Source organism: Rhinoraja longicauda, chromosome 3 (genome assembly GCF_053455715.1).
Source record: "Rhinoraja longicauda isolate Sanriku21f chromosome 3, sRhiLon1.1, whole genome shotgun sequence".
Lineage (NCBI taxonomy): Eukaryota > Metazoa > Chordata > Chondrichthyes > Rajiformes > Arhynchobatidae > Rhinoraja > Rhinoraja longicauda.
In genome coordinates, this window is record NC_135955.1 from 99462572 (window position 1) to 99482503 (window position 19932).

Consider the following 19932-nt stretch of genomic DNA (forward strand, 5'->3'; position numbering starts at 1 on the left):
ATGCAGAATGGTTCATTGTTGGCTGAGGGGAAGGTGACAGTTAGGCATATAATCAGTAAAATTAATCCGGAGTACAGTGAAACAAGTTGGAGAACTGGGGGGGGGGGGGGGGGGGGGGGGGGGGATGTGGAGGGAAAGCAAGAGTTACTTGGAGTTACAGAAATCAATATTCATACCACTGGGTTGAAAGCTGCCGAAGCAAAATATGAGGTGAGGCCCAACACAATTTAGAGGAACAGCACCTCACATTTCACCAACATGTCCCATCTACACTAGTCTCACCTGCCCGCTCTTGGCTCATATCCCTCTAAACCTGTCCTATCCTTGTACCTGTCTAAATGTTTCTCAAACATTGCAATAGTACCTACTTCAACTACCTCCTCAGGCTCATTCCGTACACCCACCATCTTTTGTGTAAAAGGTTACCTTCAGGTTCCTATTAAATCTTTCCCCCTTCACCTTAGATCTATGTCCTCTGGTTCTCGACTCCCCTACTCTGGGCAAGAGACTGTGCATTTACCTGATCTATTCCTCTCCTGATTTTATCCACCTCTATAAGATTACCTCGCATCCCACTGCACCCCAAGGAATAGAGTCCTAACCTGCTCAACCTCTCCCTATAGCTCAGCCCTCGAATCCTGGCAACATCCTCAAATCTTCTCTTTACTCTTTCCAGCTTGTCAACATCTTTCCTGTAACACGGTGCCCAAAACTGAACATAATATTCTATTGATACTGATCTTTTTCCACCTTAGTCCAAATGTTCAGAACATTCACTCTGGTCCCCACTGAGTTTTCCTGGAGGAGAATCTTAACTACACTGATCTGATTCAGAGGATACAGTCATTCTGTCCAAACAGACACTTACTGCTGGTTGTGAACCAAATATTTAGAGACAATTTAATAGCCATCATATTGGAGCTGTCGCAAAATCTTTACCTCTCACTCTTAAGCCAGGTCGGCACAGTGACGCAACGGTAAAGTTGTGGCCTTGCAGCGCCAGGGAACTAGGTTTAATCCTGACTACAGGTGCTTGTCTGTACGTTCTCTCTGTGATGGCACGGTAGCGCAGCGGTAGAGTTGCTGCTTTACAGCGAATGCAGCGCCGGAGACTCAGGTTCGATCCTGACTACGGGTGCTGTACTGTAAGGAGTTTGTACGTTCTCCCCGTGACCTGCGTGGGTTTTCGCCGAGATCTTCGGTTTCCTCCCACACTCCAAAGACGTACAGGTATGTAGGTTAATTGGCTGGGTAAAATGTAAAAATTGTCCCTAGTGGGTGTAGGATAGTGTAAATGTGCGGGGATCACTGGGCGGCACGGACTTGGAGGGCCGAAAAGGCCTGTTTCCGGCTGTATATATATATGATATGATATGATATGACATACAGGTTTGTCGGCTAATTGGCTTGGTAAAATTGTAAAACTTTAGAGTGATTGTAACAAGGCTCAGTCCATTAACATAAACACATCTTCGTGGGGCTCAACCTTGTGGTAATTGCTAAGAGGCTCAAGTCAACTCGGTGCTCTTCTGTATCCGTATCCTGTCCTTTGTAAGATTACAACACCCCTTCTGCAATCTCAAGCCAGCATCTACACAGAGGTAGACTTGCCGGCATCTGAGGTATGCATTTTAATTTAGTGACAGTTCATCTTCATGTAGCATTTGGTCACATACACCTTAACCCTTAAATCCCCTTTTCTCCTTTACATATCGACCCATGCATTGTATACTTGTATTTATATTCATGCATTTTAAATATGTATGTTATGTTAATCCTGACTACAGGTGCTTGTTATGTTTAATCCTGACTACAGGTGCTTGTCTGTACGTTCTCCCTGTGACCTGTTTTCTCCTGGAGCTCCGGTTTCATCCCACACTCTAAAGACATACAGGTTTGTCGGCTAATTGGCTTGGTAAAATTGTAAAATTGTCCCCAATGTGTGTTGGATAGTATTAGTATTAGTATTGTCCGTCAGGACAAATCTTTTGTTTGTTTGTTTGTTTTTATGTCTTGTTTGCTTTGTAAAGTGTCTTTGAGTATCTTGAAAAGCGCTATATAAAATAAATGTATTATTATTATTATTATTAGTGCGCGGGGATCGCTGGTCGGCGTGGACTCGGTGGGCCGAAGGACTTATTTCCGCGCTGTATCTCTCAACTAAACTAAACTAGAGACTAACTCACATTTTATGTTCAGATGATACAAAACTGTTTTTAATCTGGGTACTTGTGACTTTCTTAACAGCAGGACTTCATACAACTTCCACAATAGAATCCGTTAGCACACGGCACTATTGCGCAACACAAACGGATAAGAGTTAAAAACCACAAACATTCTCTATCAATACTTTCCACATTGCTGTTCGTTTGGTGTTTATTTCCGATTTAACTATCTGAGACTTGTGTACCCCCCCTCCCAGGCTGATTTCTCTGGTATTATCCAGAATTAAGTATATAGCTGGCAACACCACCATTTCTCATTCAGCCTATGATACTATACAATAGAACTTTATTTATCCCAGGAGGGAAATGTTCACATAAAATAGAGGAAGGTGCTGTATTTCCTGGCCATACTAAATTGTTCTGAGAATGTGAACAGCTTTTTTTCTTCCAAACACCATTTTCTTCCAAATACTTTTCCACTACAGTCTTCCCAGCTTATTTCCGAGAGCACTCCTGACTGGTCTGGGCTTTGTATGACCCCAGATCTACCAATGTGGGTCTTTTAACAGCCTCCTGAATTCAGAGGTAATTAGAGACGAGCAATAAATGATAATTAATACCAGGAACTGCAGATTGAGGTTTACAAAAAAGACACAACGTGCTGGAGTAACTCAGCGGTTCAGGCAGCATCTCTGGAGAACATGGATAGGTGACACTTTAGGCCCGGACCCTTCTTGCCAGGAACATCCATGTTTACAAATGAATCCCCCAACCTTTTTATTGATACACTAGACCAAGTTGGGCCCAAACCTCTCCTGCATTGGTACAGCACCCTCGCCTCCCCCCACTCCCCTATCCTCCCCCACTCACCCACTCCATCCCCCCTTATCCCCCCTCCTCTCCTTCCCCCACTCCATCCCCCCTGGAACCCCCCTCCTCCCCTCCCCCCCACTCACCCACTCCATCCCCCCTCATCCCCTCAACCCCTCCCCCACTCCATCTTCCCTCAACCACTCCCCCACTCCATCCCTCCTCAACCCCCCTTATTCCCTCCCTCACCCACTTCATCCCCCCTCAACCCCCAAACCTCTCCTGCATTGGTCTAGCGCCCTCCCCTCCCCCACTCCCCTCCCCCACTTCCCTCCCCTCCCCTCCCTCCCCTCCCCCCCCTACCCCCCTCCCTCCCCTACCCCTTTCCCTCCCCTCCCCCCCTCCTCCCTCCCCTTCCCTCTCCCCGCCCCCCCAACCCCCCTCCCTCCCCTCCCCCCTACCCCGTCTCCTCCTTCCCCTCCCCCACTCCCCTCCCCCACTCCCCTCCCCTCCCCTCCCTCCCCTCCCCTCCCCCCCACCCCCCTCTCCCCTCCCCCCGCACCCCCCCTCTCCTCCCCTCCCTCCCCCCTCCCCCCCATCTATACAGCCGCACCCTTAACTTCAAAACCAATCATTACTTACATCAATACATTCAATGGCTTGAATCGATGCAAGATCAACAGGAGTATTTTTCTGATTCATGTTTGCACAAGCTAGGACTTTATTCCTTGGAGGCGGAGGCTGAGGGGTGATCTTATAGAGGTGTATAAAACCACGGGAGGAATAAATAGGATAAATGCACAGTCTTTTATCCAGGTGAGGAGAATCTAGATGTAATAAAAGGGAACTGCAGATGCTGGTTTATACCAAAAGATAGACACAAAATGTAGGTGTAATTCAGCAGTTTAGGCAGCATCTCTGGAGAAAATGGATGGGTAACATTTCATGTTCCTATCCATTTTTACCAGAGATGTGGTTAAAACGCTATTACTCCAACATTTTGTGTCTATTGTAAGGGAATCAAGAATCAGAGGACATGGATTTAAGGTGAGAAAGGTTCAGAGGGATATGGACCAAATGCAGGCAAATGGAACTAGTTTAGATTGAGCATCTTGTTCAGCATGCAGACCTCCCAACATTTGATTTTACAAATTCAGAATTTTGATGTCCAAAATTCAGAATTTTACATCAAAATTCATAATATGGCGCGTAATGCAACTTTTCAGCAAAAAAGAGTATGCACACCAAATGCGCGTAGGCGTTGTGCTACATTCACGTGTGAAAAACAACTATTATTTCCAACAGTCTGTAGTTCTTGGACTACATGTACAATGCCAGGCCTATCATGAGTATATTCTGCTATTATAGAAAGGTTATTGAACAGAAATACTATTTACAACTGTTTTGTTTTGTTTTTTTTATTTTGCTTTTTCCTTGCACATCCCAATTCTCTTGGTATTGAATAAAAGAACAATGGTCATAAAATGTATCACTAAGTTATGAAGAGTTTCATTAAAAAAACTGCACATACCTAATTTAATTGAAGACATACTTGCTCCAGTGGTCTTCAACAGCAAATCACAACGGTCCATGTCCCCCCAACCCTACTCCCCCCACCCCCCTCTCCCCACCCCACCTCCCCACCCCTCCCCTCCACCCATCCTTCCCTCCCCCCTTTCCCCCAAATTCACTCCCCCACCCTCCTCCCCCACTCCCCTCCCACCCCCACTCTCCCCCTCCCTTCCTCCACCCCCCCAACCCCCACTCCCTCCTCCCCCTCCACTGCCCCCCTCCCCCGCCCATCCCCTCTCAACATCAACGGCCCTCACGCTCCGCAGCGAGGCTAGGCCATAGGCAAGGCCGGGCGAGTGGCGAGGTGAGGCCGGGCCAGCGGCCAACGGCGAGGCGAAGCCGGGACAGCGACAAAGCGAGGCCGGGTTAGCGGCGAGGTGAGGTGAGGCTAGCGGTGAGGCAGGGCCAGCGGCGAGGCGAGGCGAGGCGAGTACAGTGGCGAGGCGAGTACAGCAATGTGGCGAGGCAAGTACAGCGGCGAGGAGTGGCGAGTACAACGGCGAGGCGAGTACAGCGACAAGGCCGGGCCAGCGGCGAGGTGAGGCTAGTGGCAAAGCGAGACTAGTGGCGAGGCCAGGCTAGCGGCGAGGCGAGTACAGCGGCAAGGCGAGGCGAGCGGCGAGGCATGTTTTGCGGAAAAATGTGAGGCGAAATCAGAATGGCGGAAATGAAATAAGAAAGCGGAAACTTTCTGCCAAATTCGGAAGGGTTGGGAGGGAGCATGGACCAGTTGGGCCAAAAGGCCTGTGTCTATGCTGTGCGACTCTAGTTTATTGTCACTTGTACCAAGGTACAATGAAAAGCTTTCGTTGCGAGCTAACCAGTCAGTGGAAATACGATACATGATTACATGAGCTATCCACAGTGTACAGATACAGAATAAAGGGAATAATGTTTAGTGCAAGGTAAAGTCCAGTAAAGTCTGATTAAAGATAGTCTGAGGGTCTCCATTGAGGTAGATAGTAGCTCAAGACCACTCTATAGTTGGTGATAGGATGGATGCCTGATAACAATTGGGAAGAAAATGTCCCCGAATCTGGAGGTGCCTTTTCACACTTCTGTTCCTGTTGCTTGATGGGAGATGGGAGAAGAGGGAGTGCCCAAGGTTAGACTGGTTCTTAATTATGCCAATGACCTTACAATTAAGTATAAATGGAGTCATTAGAAGGGAGGTTGGTTTGTGTGATAGTCTAGGCTGCATCCACAATTCTCTAAACTAGAGTTGTACAGCAAGGAAACAAGCCTTTCAGCCCAAACTGGTCCATGCCAACTAAGATTATCGTTGCTTTTTGCATTTCTTCCCTTCATTTCTCCTAAGTAAATTCTATATCTCGTTCCTCTTTCCCCTATCTCTGTCGGAAGAAGGGTCTCGACCCAAAACACCACCTATTGCTTTCAGAAATGCAAAAACAACATTTCTAAGATGGGACATAGAGTTACTTTTTTTAAATTAATGCTGTCCAGTACTTCTGCACTTGTGTTGCAATAGGATTGGTAAACATTGGAAGCATTTAATAGGAAAGGAAGTGGCATGATCACTTGGGATAGGGATCCTCAATTGGAACATAGCCTGGCAGAGAGAGAAGCTGGGGACATAAGGAGCTGCAGATGTTGGATTCTTGAACAAAACATAAAGTACCAGAGTAACTCAGCGGGTCAGGCAACATCTGTGGAGGGAATGGATAGGTGAGGTTTCAGGTCAGGACACTTCAGTCTTCAGAGAGACATGGCTAACTGTTCAGAGGACTTCACATCAGTCTCTTATAATGGAAAGATACACAATGCTGGAGTAACTCAGCGGGACTGGCAGCATCCCTGGACAACATGAACAGGTGACAAAGGAAACGGGGGTTCCCCTCTTCTTTCTTTCAGAAAGAGGGGGTCCCCTCTTCATTCTTCAGGAAACGGGGGGTTCCTCCTTCTATTATAGATGAGGCTCTCACTAGGGTCTCCATGATATCCCGCAGCTCTGCTCTTGCTCCCCCTCCCCCCATTCGTAACAAGGACAGAGTCCCCCTTGTCCTCACCTTCAGTCGTCGCATGCAGCATCTAATCCTCCAACATTTTCGCCACCTCCAACGGGATGCCACTACTGGCCACATCTTCCCATCTCCACCCCTTTCTGGTTTCCGTTGAGACCGTTCCCTCTGCAACTCCCTGGTCCACTCGTCCCTTCCCACCCAAACCACTCCCTCCACAGGTACTTTCCCCTGCAACTGCGGGAGATGCAACACCTGCCTTTACCTCCCCCCTCGACTCCATCCAAGGACCCAAACAGTCTTTCCAGGTGAGGCAAAGGTTCACTTGCACCTCCTCCAACCTCATCTACCGTATCCGCTGCTCCAGGTGTCAACTTCTCGATATCGGCAAGACCAAGCACAGGCTCGGCGATCGTTTCGCTGAACACCTCCACTCAATCCGCCTTAACCTACCTGACCTCCCAGTGGCTCAGCACTTTAACTCCCCCTCCCAATCTGACCTTTCTATCCTGGGCCTCCTCCACTGTCAGAGTGAGGCCCAGCGCAAATTGGAGGAACAGCACCTCATATTTCGCTTGGGTAGTTTACACCCCAGCAGTATGAACATTGACCGCTAACTTCAAATAGCCCTTGGCCTTGCTTCCCCTCTCTCTCCATCCCCTCCCCCTTCCCAGTTCTCCCACCAGTCTTACTGTCTCCGACTACATTTCATTTCTCTCCCGCCCACTCCCCTGTCTGACATCAGTCTGAAGAAGGGTCTCGACCCGAAACGTCGCCCATTCCTTCTCTCCAGAGATGCTGCCTGTCCCGCTAAGTTACCCCAGCATTTTGTGACTATCTTCGGTGTAAACCAGCATCTGCAGTTCCTGCCTGCACAAGGTGCTCATGAAGGTGATTTTGTGTGATGGTCTGGGCTGCGTCCACGACTCCCTGCAGTTTCTTAAGATAGGACTTTATTTATCGCAGGGGGGAGGGGGGAGATGATTTTTGCAGTCCTGGATGGACCTGCTTCCAAACCAGGCTGCAGTGCATCCCCATTAAAATAACAGCTAGTTTATCCTCTCTAACGCGCCGCGGAGACTGACCTCCCGCTTGACGGGCGTTACCTCCTGGCCTCCACGGCAACAGGGTTGGTCAATGGATGGGAGAGGGAGAGGGAGAGGGAGAGAGGGAGGGAGAGAGAGAGAGAGAGAGAGAGAGAGAGAGAGAGATATCTTGGCAACCAAGAGATTATAGAATATGCGGTCACTGTTTGACAGATGAGGTCGAAACAGAGGTGCACTTCCTCTTAAAATGTAAAAAATTCGACAAAACAAGGAAAATATACTTTGAAAAAATCAGTCTGGCAACCCCAAATTTTAAAGAACTAGATGATATATCAAAACTAAGAATAATCCTTGGCAAAGGAAATAGGGCACATCTTGGCGCACAATACGTGACAGCATGCCACAACCTGAGAGACAGTGAATGACCAACATGTACACATACACGCATACATCAATTGACACTAAGAAATTAATATTGACCTGCTAAACTTGCTACCTTGCTGTACTGTTTACAACTGCAAGAACGAGTAGCAATTGATAAAAGGCTATAAATGTATTGCGTGTATATATATATGTTTACACATATGGTTGACCAAAATGGCGGCGCTGCCCTAGCAGCTGCGGCTTACCTGCGGTCCGTTTGTCTTTGTGTTTTTGTTGTTTTTTTTGTCTTAATTGTAGGTGTGATGTCGTGTTTTTTTGTGGTTGTGTACTATGTGTGTGTGGGGTGGGGTGGGGTGGGGGGGGAGGGAACTGTAAAATTGTAAATTTGTCCCTTCCGAACGGAGACCCGACCTTTGTTTTCTGGGTCGGGTCTCCGTTCCTGCTGCGGCCTACCATCGGCCAAACTTACCATCTGCGGAGCCGGCCGTCTTCGGATGCTGCGGGAGTGGCTGCGACTCGCCTTCGGCTCGGGCCGCGTGGATGCCGACATCGGGAGCTCAGGCAGCATCAGCGGCAGCGTCTTCGCCCGCCCCGGATCGCGGGGCTCGGGTCGGCCCGCTGCGGACATTTCACCGTCCGGCGCGGCCTGGAATGTGGCAACTTCAACAGCCTGACCGTGGGAGAAGACGGCAGGGGAAGAGAAAAGACATTCTGGCTTTCCATCACAGTGAGGAGGGGACTGGAGGAGACTCACTGTGATGGATGTTTCTTTTTTTTGTGTGTTTTGTGTTGGTTGGGGTTGTGTAATTTGCTTATTTTATTGCTCTTATTGTTGGACTGTGGGTGACGAAATCTCGCCCAAAAGACTTGTTTTTGAATGACAAATAAAGATATTATGGCGAGTCTGGAAAATTGTTCTTTGTTGAAGAAGTTTATTGCGACAGCAATATTCAATTACAACGTTTTCTTAACAAGATTACAGACAACCATTAAAACTAACTGTTCTCTTCGAAGACGTCTCCCAACGACTCTTTTCGGGCGCCAAAAGCGCACATGACAACGCTGTCCAATCAGCGGTGTCGCTCTCTGGACCAATCCCTATGGTCGCACCCACACGTGACCTTGCTGGCCAATCTGAGGGTTCGACGACTAGGACCACTCTCTATGGTCGCTACATGACCCCCCTCAGAACCCGAGGTACGGAACCTAGCAGGGAGCCGGATTTCGCGACCAGAACGAGTAAGGAGAGGGGCAGCCTGAACCACAGGAGCAGGGGAGTCCGGACTTGGTGGAACTGCCGGAGCGGGGGGTCCTGGACTGATCGGAACTGCTGGAGGCCGGCCTCTCCGAGGTGGTTGGCCGACCAGGACCGGGCGGTCTGGATCCAAGTGCGCAGGTTTAAGCCTGGACACCGAGACGAGCTCACTCCTGCCGCCCACGTCTAAGGTGAAGGTGACCGTCCCCTTACGCAAAACCCGGAACGGCCCTTCATAGACCCTCTGCAACGGGGAACGATGGGCATCCTTACGCAGAAATACAAACTCACAGTCCTTCAGGGCAGGCGGTTCGTGTACCATAGTACACCCATGACGTGAAGTCGGAACCGGGGCCAGGGAACCCACGCGTGCCCGGAGCGATGCTAAGACTGACGGGACTGGAGGCAGCTGGCCGGAGGGGTCCGGAAGCAAATCCCCGGGTACTCGAAGTGGCGAGCCATATACTAGCTCCGCGGACGAAGCACCGAGATCCTGCTTAGGAGCAGTCCGGATGCCCAGAAGGACCCAGGGAAGTTGGTCTACCCAGTCCGGGCCTTCTAGCCTCGCACTGAGGGCCGCCTTGAGTTGACGGTGGAACCTCTCCACAAGCCCATTAGCCTGCGGGTGGTACGCTGTGGTGTGTTGTAACCGGGAACCGTACATCCTCTGCTAGCGTGGCCCAGAGGGTCGAAGTGAACTGTGGCCCCCTGTCAGTGGTAATAACAGCCGGAACCCCGAAACGTGCCACCCAAAGGAGGGCCAAAGTCCTGGCACAAGAGGCAGCAGAGGTATCTGACAATGGGAAAGCCTCTGGCCACCGGGTGAACCTATCCACCACCGTGAGGAGATGGGTGTAGCCCCGGGAGGAAGGCATGGGCCCGACTAAATCCACGTGAATGTGGAAAAAACGGACCGCTGGGACCTCAAACTCCTGTACCGGGGGCTGGACATGACGCTGGACTTTAGCGGTCTGGCAGGGAACGCAGGAACGAGCCCAAACAGCTACCTGTTTACGCAGGCCATGCCACACAAACCGAGCGGCTACTAAGGCAGAGGTGGAGCGGATGGACGGGTGCGCCAGCCCGTGAATGGCATCGAAAACCCGGCGCTGAAGGGAGGGCAGCACTACCGGCCTGGGACGGGGAAGGGAAACATCACACCAGACTTTTGTGCCTTCTGGCCCGCAGGCTACCTGAGCCAACTTCAACCCCGAAGTGGTGGACTGGTATGCCGAGGCGGTATCCGCCAGAAACTGTGCCTCTGCAAGCTCCTGGGGATCCACCTCGCAGTCCACTGCCGAAATGGGGGAAAAAGCAGGCCGAGACAGGGCGTCAGCAACGGCATTAAGCTTACCCGCGACATGACGGACATCAGTGGTAAACTCGGAGATGGCAGTCAGGTGCCGCTGCTGGCGAGCCGACCATGGGTCGGACAATTTGGAAAAAGCAAAAGTTAATGGTTTATGGTCTGTAAAGGCCACGAATGGGCGGCCTTCAAGGAAATACCTGAAATGACGAACAGCTAAGTAGAGGGCCAGAAGTTCTCGGTCAAAGGCGCTATACTTCAGCTCAGCCGAACTCAGTTGCCGGCTGAAAAACGCCAAGGGCTGCCAAAGGCCACCGACCTGCTGCTCCAAAACCCCACCCACCGCCACGTCAGACGCATCAACCGTCAGGGCCGTGGGGGCGGAGGCGCTCAGGTGGACCAACATGGTGGCGTCTGCCAAAGCCGCCTTAGCTGCTGCAAAAGCCGACCGCGGCCGGGGACCATATCAACTCTACAGGTTTACCCGCAAGGCACTGGAAGAGCGGGCGCATGACCCGCGCAGCTGCCGGGACGAACCTATGGTAGAAGTTAACCATGCCTACGAACTCCTGCAGACCTTTCACTGTGGTGGGATGGGGAAATGCTCGGATAGCCTCCACCTTCTCGGGCAAAGGGGTGGCGCCGGCAGGGGTGATTCTGTGCCCTCAAAAATTGAGAGAAGAGGCCGAATTGACACTTGGAGGGTTGGATGATGAGCCCGTGGTCTTGGAGCCGCTGGAATATAGTCCGCAAGTGGACCAGGTGTTCCTGCACTGAGAGGCTGGCGACCAGGATGTCATCTAAATAAATAAACACAAAAGGTAAACCCCGACCCACACGGTCCATCAGTCGCTGGAAAGCCTGTGCCGCGTTCTTTAAACCGAAAGACATGCGCAACCATTCGAACAACCCGAACGGAGTGATCGTGGCAGTTTTTGGTATGTCCTTCGGCCGCACAGGAATCTGGTGGTATCCCCGCACCAAATCGATCTTGGAGAACACCACCGCACCTTCCAGCCCAGACGAGAAATCCTGCAGGTGCGATATGGGGTAGCGATCAGCCGTGGTGACAGCGTTGAGACGCCGATAATCGCCACATGGTCTCCACCCCACAGATGCTTTGGAGACCATATGCAAAGGTGAGGCCCACGGGCTGTCAGACTGACGGACAATTCCCATTTCCTCCATCTTCCTAAATTCCTCCCGCGCCACCACCAGCTTGTCGGGCGGTAGCCTCCGGGCCCGAGCGAAAACGGGGGGGCCGTCGGTGTGGATGTGGTGGACAACGCCGAAAGGGCGTCGAAACGCTGGATGAGCAGCTCTGGAAACTCCGCCAGGACCTCAGCATACGAGTCGGGGGCCGCGACGACGGCCTGGACAGTTGGGCTGGGCGGGGTGGCGGTTGTCGGAGCGATGGGCTCATCGCTGGCGGAGGGTCGGAGGTCGTTACCGCGGACGTTGGGGACCAGTGAAAAGGCCCAGAGAAAATCTGCGCCTAGGATCGCTTGGCTGACGTCTGCTATAATGAATGGCCATTCATACGTGCGGAGGCCTAAAACCAGGGACATCTTCCGCGTACCAAACGTGCGGATGGGGCTGCCATTAACTGCGATGAGGGTAGGACCTGTCTTACCCGATCTGGTCTCAAGGTCGGTCGGCGGTACTATGCTGACAATGGCTCCCGTGCCCACCAAAAATTCTGTGTCCGTGAATCGGTCTCGGACGTAGAGGCGTTGGTTCTGGCCAATCGCAACTGCCCCTATGTACGATCGGCCGAGGTATTTCCCGAGAAGGTACAAGGTGAGCGGCAGTTGCGGGATTCTCCACCCCATCGTAGATTGTGATAGCACCAGCCGCGCTTGTGCGGATCCTTTTGGCGTGCTTTTGGAGAAATGGCGGGAGACGCGGCGCCATCTTGATGTCGCTGTGGCGTGGTCACTGATGTCGAGACCTTGTTGATCGAACCGCTTCCTTTCGATTTGGACGCCATGAGCACATCAGCTTTTTCTGCAAATGCCACGGGGTCCTTAAAAGAACAATCCGTGAGCATAAGTTTGACATCTTCGGGAAGCTTCTCTCGGAATGCCTGCTCGAACATGAGGCAATCCGTATGTTCACCTGCTAGCATTAACATCTCAGCCATGAGAACGGACGGCAGCCGATCTCCGAGATCCGGTAGGTGCAGAAGTTTCTTAGCTCGGTCATGCCTATTGAACCCGAAGGTTCGTAGTAACAGTGCCTTCATGGCCTCGTACTTGTCTTCCGCGGGAGGGTTTACGATGAACCGCATCACGCGTGTGGTTGTCTCCGGCGATAGAGTGCTGACGAGGTAGTAGTATTTCGTCGCATCTGCCGTTTCTTAAGTGAAACTGGGCTTCGGTGTGGACAAACCAAGATTGTGGTTGATGTGTCCCAAACGACGGAAGGTGAACGCTGACCGCGCTTAGCTCCGGTGCGCCGGGCGCAGCAGCCAACAACGGGGCGTCGTGTTCGTTCATGGTCGGTGATCGCCCAGATCACGTCGGGGTCGCCAATATGGCGAGTCTGGAAACTTGTTCTTTGTTGAAGAAGTTTATTGCGACAGCAATATTCGATTACAAAGTTTTCTTAACAAGATTACAGACAACCATTAAAACTAACTGTTCTCTTCGAAGACGTCTGCCAACGACTCTTTTCGGGCGCCAAAAGCGCACATGACAACGCTGTCCAATCAGCGGTGTCGCTCTCTGGACCAATCCCTACGGTCGCACCCACACGTGACCTTGCTGGCCAATCTGAGGGTTCGACGACTAGGACCACTCTCTATGGTCGCTACAATATCCTATATCCTGAATCCTTAATCCTGAATCCTGAATCCTGAATCCTGAATCCTGAATCCTGAATCCTGAATCCTGAATCCTGAATCCTGAATCCTGAATGTACAGGGGCATATCGACCCATGCATTGTATACTTGTATTTATAGTCATGCATTTTAAATATGTATGTTATGTTCTACACTTCGGCAATATAACGATGTATCTTATCATGTCAATAAAGTTTTTTAATTGAAATTTTAAAAAAAAAATTGAAATTGAATTGAGATTGTGTGAGAGAGAGAGAGAGAGAGAATCACGTGACATACCCCACGTGACAGGGAGGCAGCGGCTCGAGGATGAACGGCCGTTGAGTCACGTGAGAGCGGTCACACTGATCGGCCTCGTGACTGAACGGCTGTCATCCGAATTCTGATCGCCCGCGTGACCGAACTGCCCGTTATCGGGGCCACGTGACCGTTCTCACATGACCGCGCCGCGGGCGGGCGCGCGCTGAGTGCCGTCCCGCGCTCATTGACAGCCGGCGGCGATGAAGCAGCATGAGCCGGCGGCGATGCCGGCGCTCCCGCTCCTTTGCTTTCACCTCCTGCTTTCCGCCGCCCGCGGCTCCCAGCCCCACATCGTTTTCATTTTGGCCGATGATTACGGCTGGAACGACGTCGGCTACCACGGCTCGGTGATCCAGACCCCGGTGCTGGACAAGTTATCCGCCCAGGGGGTCCGTCTGGAGAACTACTATGTGCAGCCCCTGTGCACACCGTCCCGCAGCCAACTCCTGACCGGCAGGTACCAGGTAGGGCCAGTGTTCACAGTCATGGAGTCACACTGCGTGGAAACTTCCCCCCCCCCCCCCCCCCAACATGCCCACCCCCCCCCCCCCCCCCCCAACATGCCCCATCTACAATAGTCCCACCTGCCGGCGTTTGGCCCATAATCCCTCTAAACCTGTCCTATCCATGTACCTAGGCACAAGACAAGATGCAGGAGTAACTCAGCGGAACGGGCAGCATCTCTGGAGTTACTCCAGCTTAGTGCTTAGTATAAATGTAAATTGTTCCTAGTGTGTCAGTAGGATATTGTTAATGTGCGTGGATCGCTGGTCAGTGCGGAGACAGTTGGCCGCTTGTTTCCGCATTCTCTCTCAAAACTAAACAGTCTACTCTGCCGTTCAATCATGGCTGATCTATCTTTCCCTCTTAACCCCATTCTCCTGCCTTCTCCCCATAACCCCTGACACCCGTACTAATCGAGAAACTATCTATCTCTTCTTTAAATATATCCACTGACTTGGCTTCTGTGGTAATGAATGCCACAGATTTGTAACCCTGAAGTGCAGGGAATAGAGGGATATGGATCATGTACAGTTACAATCAGTTTCACTTGGCATCATGTTCAGCACAAACAATGTGGGCTGAAAGGCCTGTTCATGTGCTGTTATGTTCTATGTCAGGGAATGATGACCCAATTTGGTCTCAATTGTCTTGAAAAGGCTGAGGACTTTAACATTATGAAGGTTTTGATACAGTGGATACATACTTCTGTTTCTGGAGATCATTTGAATATAATGTATTATTAGAATATAATAGAAACATAGAAAATAGGTGCAGGAGTAGGCCATTTGGCCCTTCGAGCCTGCACCGCCATTCAATATGATCATGGCTGATCATCCAACTCAGTATCCCGTATCTGCCTTCTCTCCATACCCCCCTGATCCCTTTAGCCACAAGGGCCACATCTAACTCCCTCTTAAATATAGCCAATGAACTGGCCTCAACTACCTTCTGTGGCAGAGAATTCCACAGATTCACCACTCTCTGTGTGAAAAAAAATGTATGTATTAATATAATTGTATATTAATGATTTGGACGAGGGGTTTGAAGGCTTTGTGGCCAAGTTTGCGGATAGTACGAAAATAGGTGGAAGGGCAGGTAGTGTAGAGAAAGCAGGGACTCGGCAGAAGGACTCTGACAGGTTGGGAGAGTGGAGTGGCAGATGGAATATAGTGTGGCAAAGTGTGGAGTCGTGCATTTTGTTAGTAGGAATAAAGGCGTAGACTATTTTCTAAATGGGGAGAGAATACAGAAATCGGAGGTGCAAAGGGTCTTGGGAGTGCTGGTGCAGGATTCCCAAAAGGTTAATCTGCAAATCAAAAATGGTAGTAAAGAAAGCAAACTCAATGTTAGCATTTATTTCAAGAGGGCTTGTGTACAAAAACAGGGATGTAATGCTGAGGCTCTATCAGGCGCTGGTAAGGCTGCATGTGGAATATTATGAGCAATTTTGGGCACCATATCTGAGGAGGGATGTGCTGGCTCAGAAGAGTGTCCAGAGGAGGTTTACAAGAATGATCCCAGGAATGTCTAAGTTATCCTATGATGAGCGTTTGTCGGCACTAGGCCAGTACTCGCTGTAGTTAAGAAGAATGAAGGGGGACCTCATTGAAACATACAGAATAGTGAAAGGCTTGCATGGATGTGGAGAGGATGTTTCCACTAGTGGGAGAGTCAAGGACTAAAGGTCATAGCCTCAGAATTAAAGGACGTTCTTTTAGGAAGGCGATGAGGAGAAATTTATTTAGTCAAAATCTGTGGAATTCTTTACCATAGAAGGCTGTGGAGGCAGTCAATGGATATGTTTAAGGCAGAGATAGATATGTTTAAGGCAGAGATAGATAGATTTTTGATTAGTACAGCTGTCTGAGTTATGGGGAGAAGACAGGAGAATGGGGTTAGGAGGGAGAGATAGATGATTGAATGGCGGAGTAGAATTGATGGGCCGAATGGTCTAATTCTACATCACTTATGACCTTATGACCTTTTAAGATGGTCACCAAACAAAAAATCCTGAGATACCTCTTTATCCAAAGAAACATTGACTATCTCATCGGCAGATTCGATCAACCTGAATTGGTAGCAACAACTCCTCCTCAGAGACCTCCTTGAGACCGCACCTGGAGTACTGTGCAGTTTTGGTCTCCAAATTTGAGGAAGGATGTTCTTGTTATTGAGGGCGTGCAGTGTAGGTTTACTAGGTTAATTCCCGGAATGGCGGGACTGTCAGATATGTTGAAAGATTGGAGCGACTAGGCTTGTATACACTGGAATTTAGAAGGATGAGAGGGGATCTTATCGAAACATATAAGATTATTAAGGGGTTGGACACGTTAGAGGCAGGAAACATGTTCCCAATGTTAGGGGAGTCCAGAACCAGGGGCCACAGTTTAAGAATAAGGGGTAGGCCATTTAGAACGGAGATGAGGAAAAACTTTTTCAGTCAGAGAGTTGTAAATCTGCGGAATTCTCTGCCTCAGAAGGCAGTGGAAGCCAATTCTCTGAATGTATTCAAGAGAGAGCTAGATAGAGCTCTTAAGGATAGCGGAATCTGGGGATATGGGGAGAAGGCAGGAACGGGGTACTGATTGAGAATGATCAGCCATCAGAGGAGAGATAGATAGTTGAATGGTACTTTACCAACTCTTGATCTTCGTCAACAAAATCAAGGAACTGATGTCAGAAAGGGGAAGTTGGGAATGTACGTGCCAGTGTTCGTTGGTGGGTCGGTGGTGAAGAGAGATAGCAGCCTCAAATTAATGGGCTTTAGTATCTTGGCTGACCTGTCCTGGGCCCAATACATGGATGGAATCATAAAGAAGGTGGACCTCTACTTTCTTGGACATGTTAAAGAGATTTGACATGTCACCAAATACTCTTTAAAAATAAACGTGCAAATGGATTGTCGAATGTATCCTATTCAATGCATCATGTCCTTGTATAGCACTTCCAACCCAAGAGGCTGCAGAAAGTGGTGGATTCCGTCCGGTCCATCACAGGTAAAGCTCTTGCCACCATTAAAAATATCAACATGAGTCGCTTCCTCAAGGATGTGGCATCTTTCATCAAGGGTCCCCACCATCCACACAAGGCCATCTTCTTGCTGCTACCATCTCAGAAACCTCCACCAGGTCACATTCCACCTCGTTCAGGAACAGCTACTTTCCTACAACCTTCAGATTCTTTCACTGACCTGCACAACTCTAGTCCTACCTCAGTGGCAGAACACTGTGGACTATATCTTGCACTAACAAGGACTTGTTTTTTTCTAATTGTTTTGCACTGATGTCTTTTTATTGGACAGTTTTTATGCCCTGTTGAGGAATCTCATGTTTAAATTTATATGCCGATTGAATGGTTCTCAGAATTCCATCATTGTGCTGCTGGTAAATCCTGGTTTCAGTGCCGTGAGATACCTGTCACCTATGTGGAAACATTGGTATTGTTGCCTTTTCTAATTTAATTTAATTTTATATGTATATACTGTGTACTGTATGTGTATTCTAATGGACCATGAGTCTGCTTAATAAATTTTAATAATATAATTATTTTTACTATTTTGCAGAATGTATGTAATTTATGCTTTTTGTGTGTTGTCTGGGTCTAATGGCCTGAGAAGCTGCTGCAAGCAAGATTGTAATTGTACCTGTACCTATCTGTACTTGTTCACATGACAATAACCTTGACTTGAGATCATTATGTATTTAAGGCCCTGCTATTAATCTGCGGGGAGAGAAAAATGCAACCTGCATACACATTAGGGTAAAGTTCAAATGTTGAAAGCAAGAACATTAAAAAAAATAATGGGTTCATAAGTTCATAAATTAGAGGAGCAGAATTAGGCCGTTCAGTCCATCAAGTCTCCACCATTCAATCATGGCTGATCTATCTCTCCCTCTCAACTCCATTCTCCTGCCTTCTCCCCATAACCCTTGACATCGTACTAATCAAGAATCTGTCAATCTCCGCCTCAAAGATATCCATTGATGTGGCCTTCACAGCCGTCTGTGGCAATGAATTTCGCCGATACACCACCCTCTGGCAAAATAAATTCTTCCTCATCTTTCTAAAGGTACATCCTTACTCTGAGACTATGGCCTCTGGTCCTAGAGTCCCACTAGTGGAAACATCCTCTCCGCATCCACTTTTTCCAGGCTTATACAGGTAGCCTGGAGGTAGAAGGCAATTGAATGTTGATGACATAAAGTTGTGGTGTAGGATTTCGTTATTTTGAAATACTTTTTGTGTAGCAGTTTGAGCGATATTTTGCAGAAGTTAATGCAATGAATTTCAGATTTTGGGAACTGATCGGTTAAAGGAACATTGAGTTGGGGGAGGTAATTCTCAAAGTTGGAGTGAAGGACTGAGAATTCTGTAGCATGACATGGCAAAGCAAGCTAGAGAATGAAAGACAAGGCTTCAGCCTACAAACCGCTTACAATGGCTGGTTTCCTTTATCATCGTTACTTTTTTGCATATCTTTCATTCATTGTTCTTTATCTCTCCACATCACCGTCTATATCTCTCGTTTCCTTTATCCCTAACCAGTCTGAAGAAGGGTCTTGACCCGAAACATCACCCATTCCTTCTCTCCAGAGCTGCTGCCTTTCCGATTGAGTTACTCCAGCTTTTTGTGTCTGTCTTCGGTTTAAGCCAGCATCTGCAGTTCCTTCTTACACAAACATATTTTAACGTTGGGCTGACAAATTTTACATGTTGAGTGATTAAAGGACTGGAAGCTGCTGGGGGATGGTACAGTAGCGCAGCAGTAGAGTGTCTTACTGTGCCAGAAACCTGATAAACCTGATAAACCTGTGCCTGATAAACGGATGCTGTCTTTACAGAGATTGTGACTGCCAGGGTTTTCTCCGGGTGCTCTGGTTTCCTCCCACACTCCAAAGGACTACAGTTTAATTGGGTTAATTAACTTCGCTTAAATTGTCCCTGGTGTGTGTTGGATTGTGTTAGTTTGTAGGGATCACTGGTCAGCGCTGACTCGGTGAGCTTAAGGGCCAGTTTCTGTGTATCTCTAAAGCAAAAAACTAAAACTAAATTGTGGGTGACTGGGTCTTTAGAATGTAGACTTGCAACGAGGTGCAGTTTGTAGGGAGGAAGCAATTTATTAATTTGAAAATACAACATGGAATCATGCCGTTCGCCCATCGTGTCCATGCTGACTGTCGATCACTGTTCACACTAATTCTATGTTAGCCCATTTACTCATCCTCTCCCTACACACTAGAGTCAATTAACCTGCAAACCCGCACATCTTTAGGGTGCAAGAATGAGCGATGGGCTGCACGGCCTGAAGAGAGGAATGGCCAAGCTGGACTCTGCTCGTCTCTCGAAAACCGGAGATGTGGATGGCGGGAGCCGGTGGTGATGGACGTAACAGCCAGGGGAAGTCAGAGAATGAACTGGGGTCTTACCTTCTGCACCCTCAAGGTTGATTGCGGGGATGTGCCCCTGGGGCACAAAGCCTGAAAGTGGCCGGGTGAGGAGAAGAACGACGGTTCACTGGACCAAGCAGGCGGAAGCAGCGGCAGGCGGCCCTGCAGCAGCCTGGGGCTCGCCTAAATTGGGTGCCGCTCCAGAAGACCGAGTGTGCAGACTGCTTGGACTGAAAATGGCACCCAACCTAGTGACTTTTGCATGCGGTCTCAGTGAACTATTTCTGTGCTCTTTGTACTAATCGGGGATTGGGCTTGGAAATACTTTACTACTTCTCATGATTTTATAAACCTCTAAAGTCGCCTTCAGCCTCCTATGCT

The 19932-nt window shown here is 49.3% G+C and overlaps 1 protein-coding gene across 1 annotated transcript in view; it reads left to right on the forward strand.

Moving 5' to 3' along the window:
* The first annotated feature begins 13723 nt into the window (after positions 1-13723).
* Positions 13724-19932, forward strand: part of arsb (arylsulfatase B) — an 86017-nt gene continuing 79808 nt past the window's right edge. Inside the window, exon 1 of the mRNA XM_078396745.1 lies at positions 13724-14124. Within this exon, the coding sequence (XP_078252871.1) occupies positions 13861-14124 (264 nt within the window). The 5' untranslated portion in view covers positions 13724-13860. The remainder of the gene's footprint in view (positions 14125-19932) is intronic.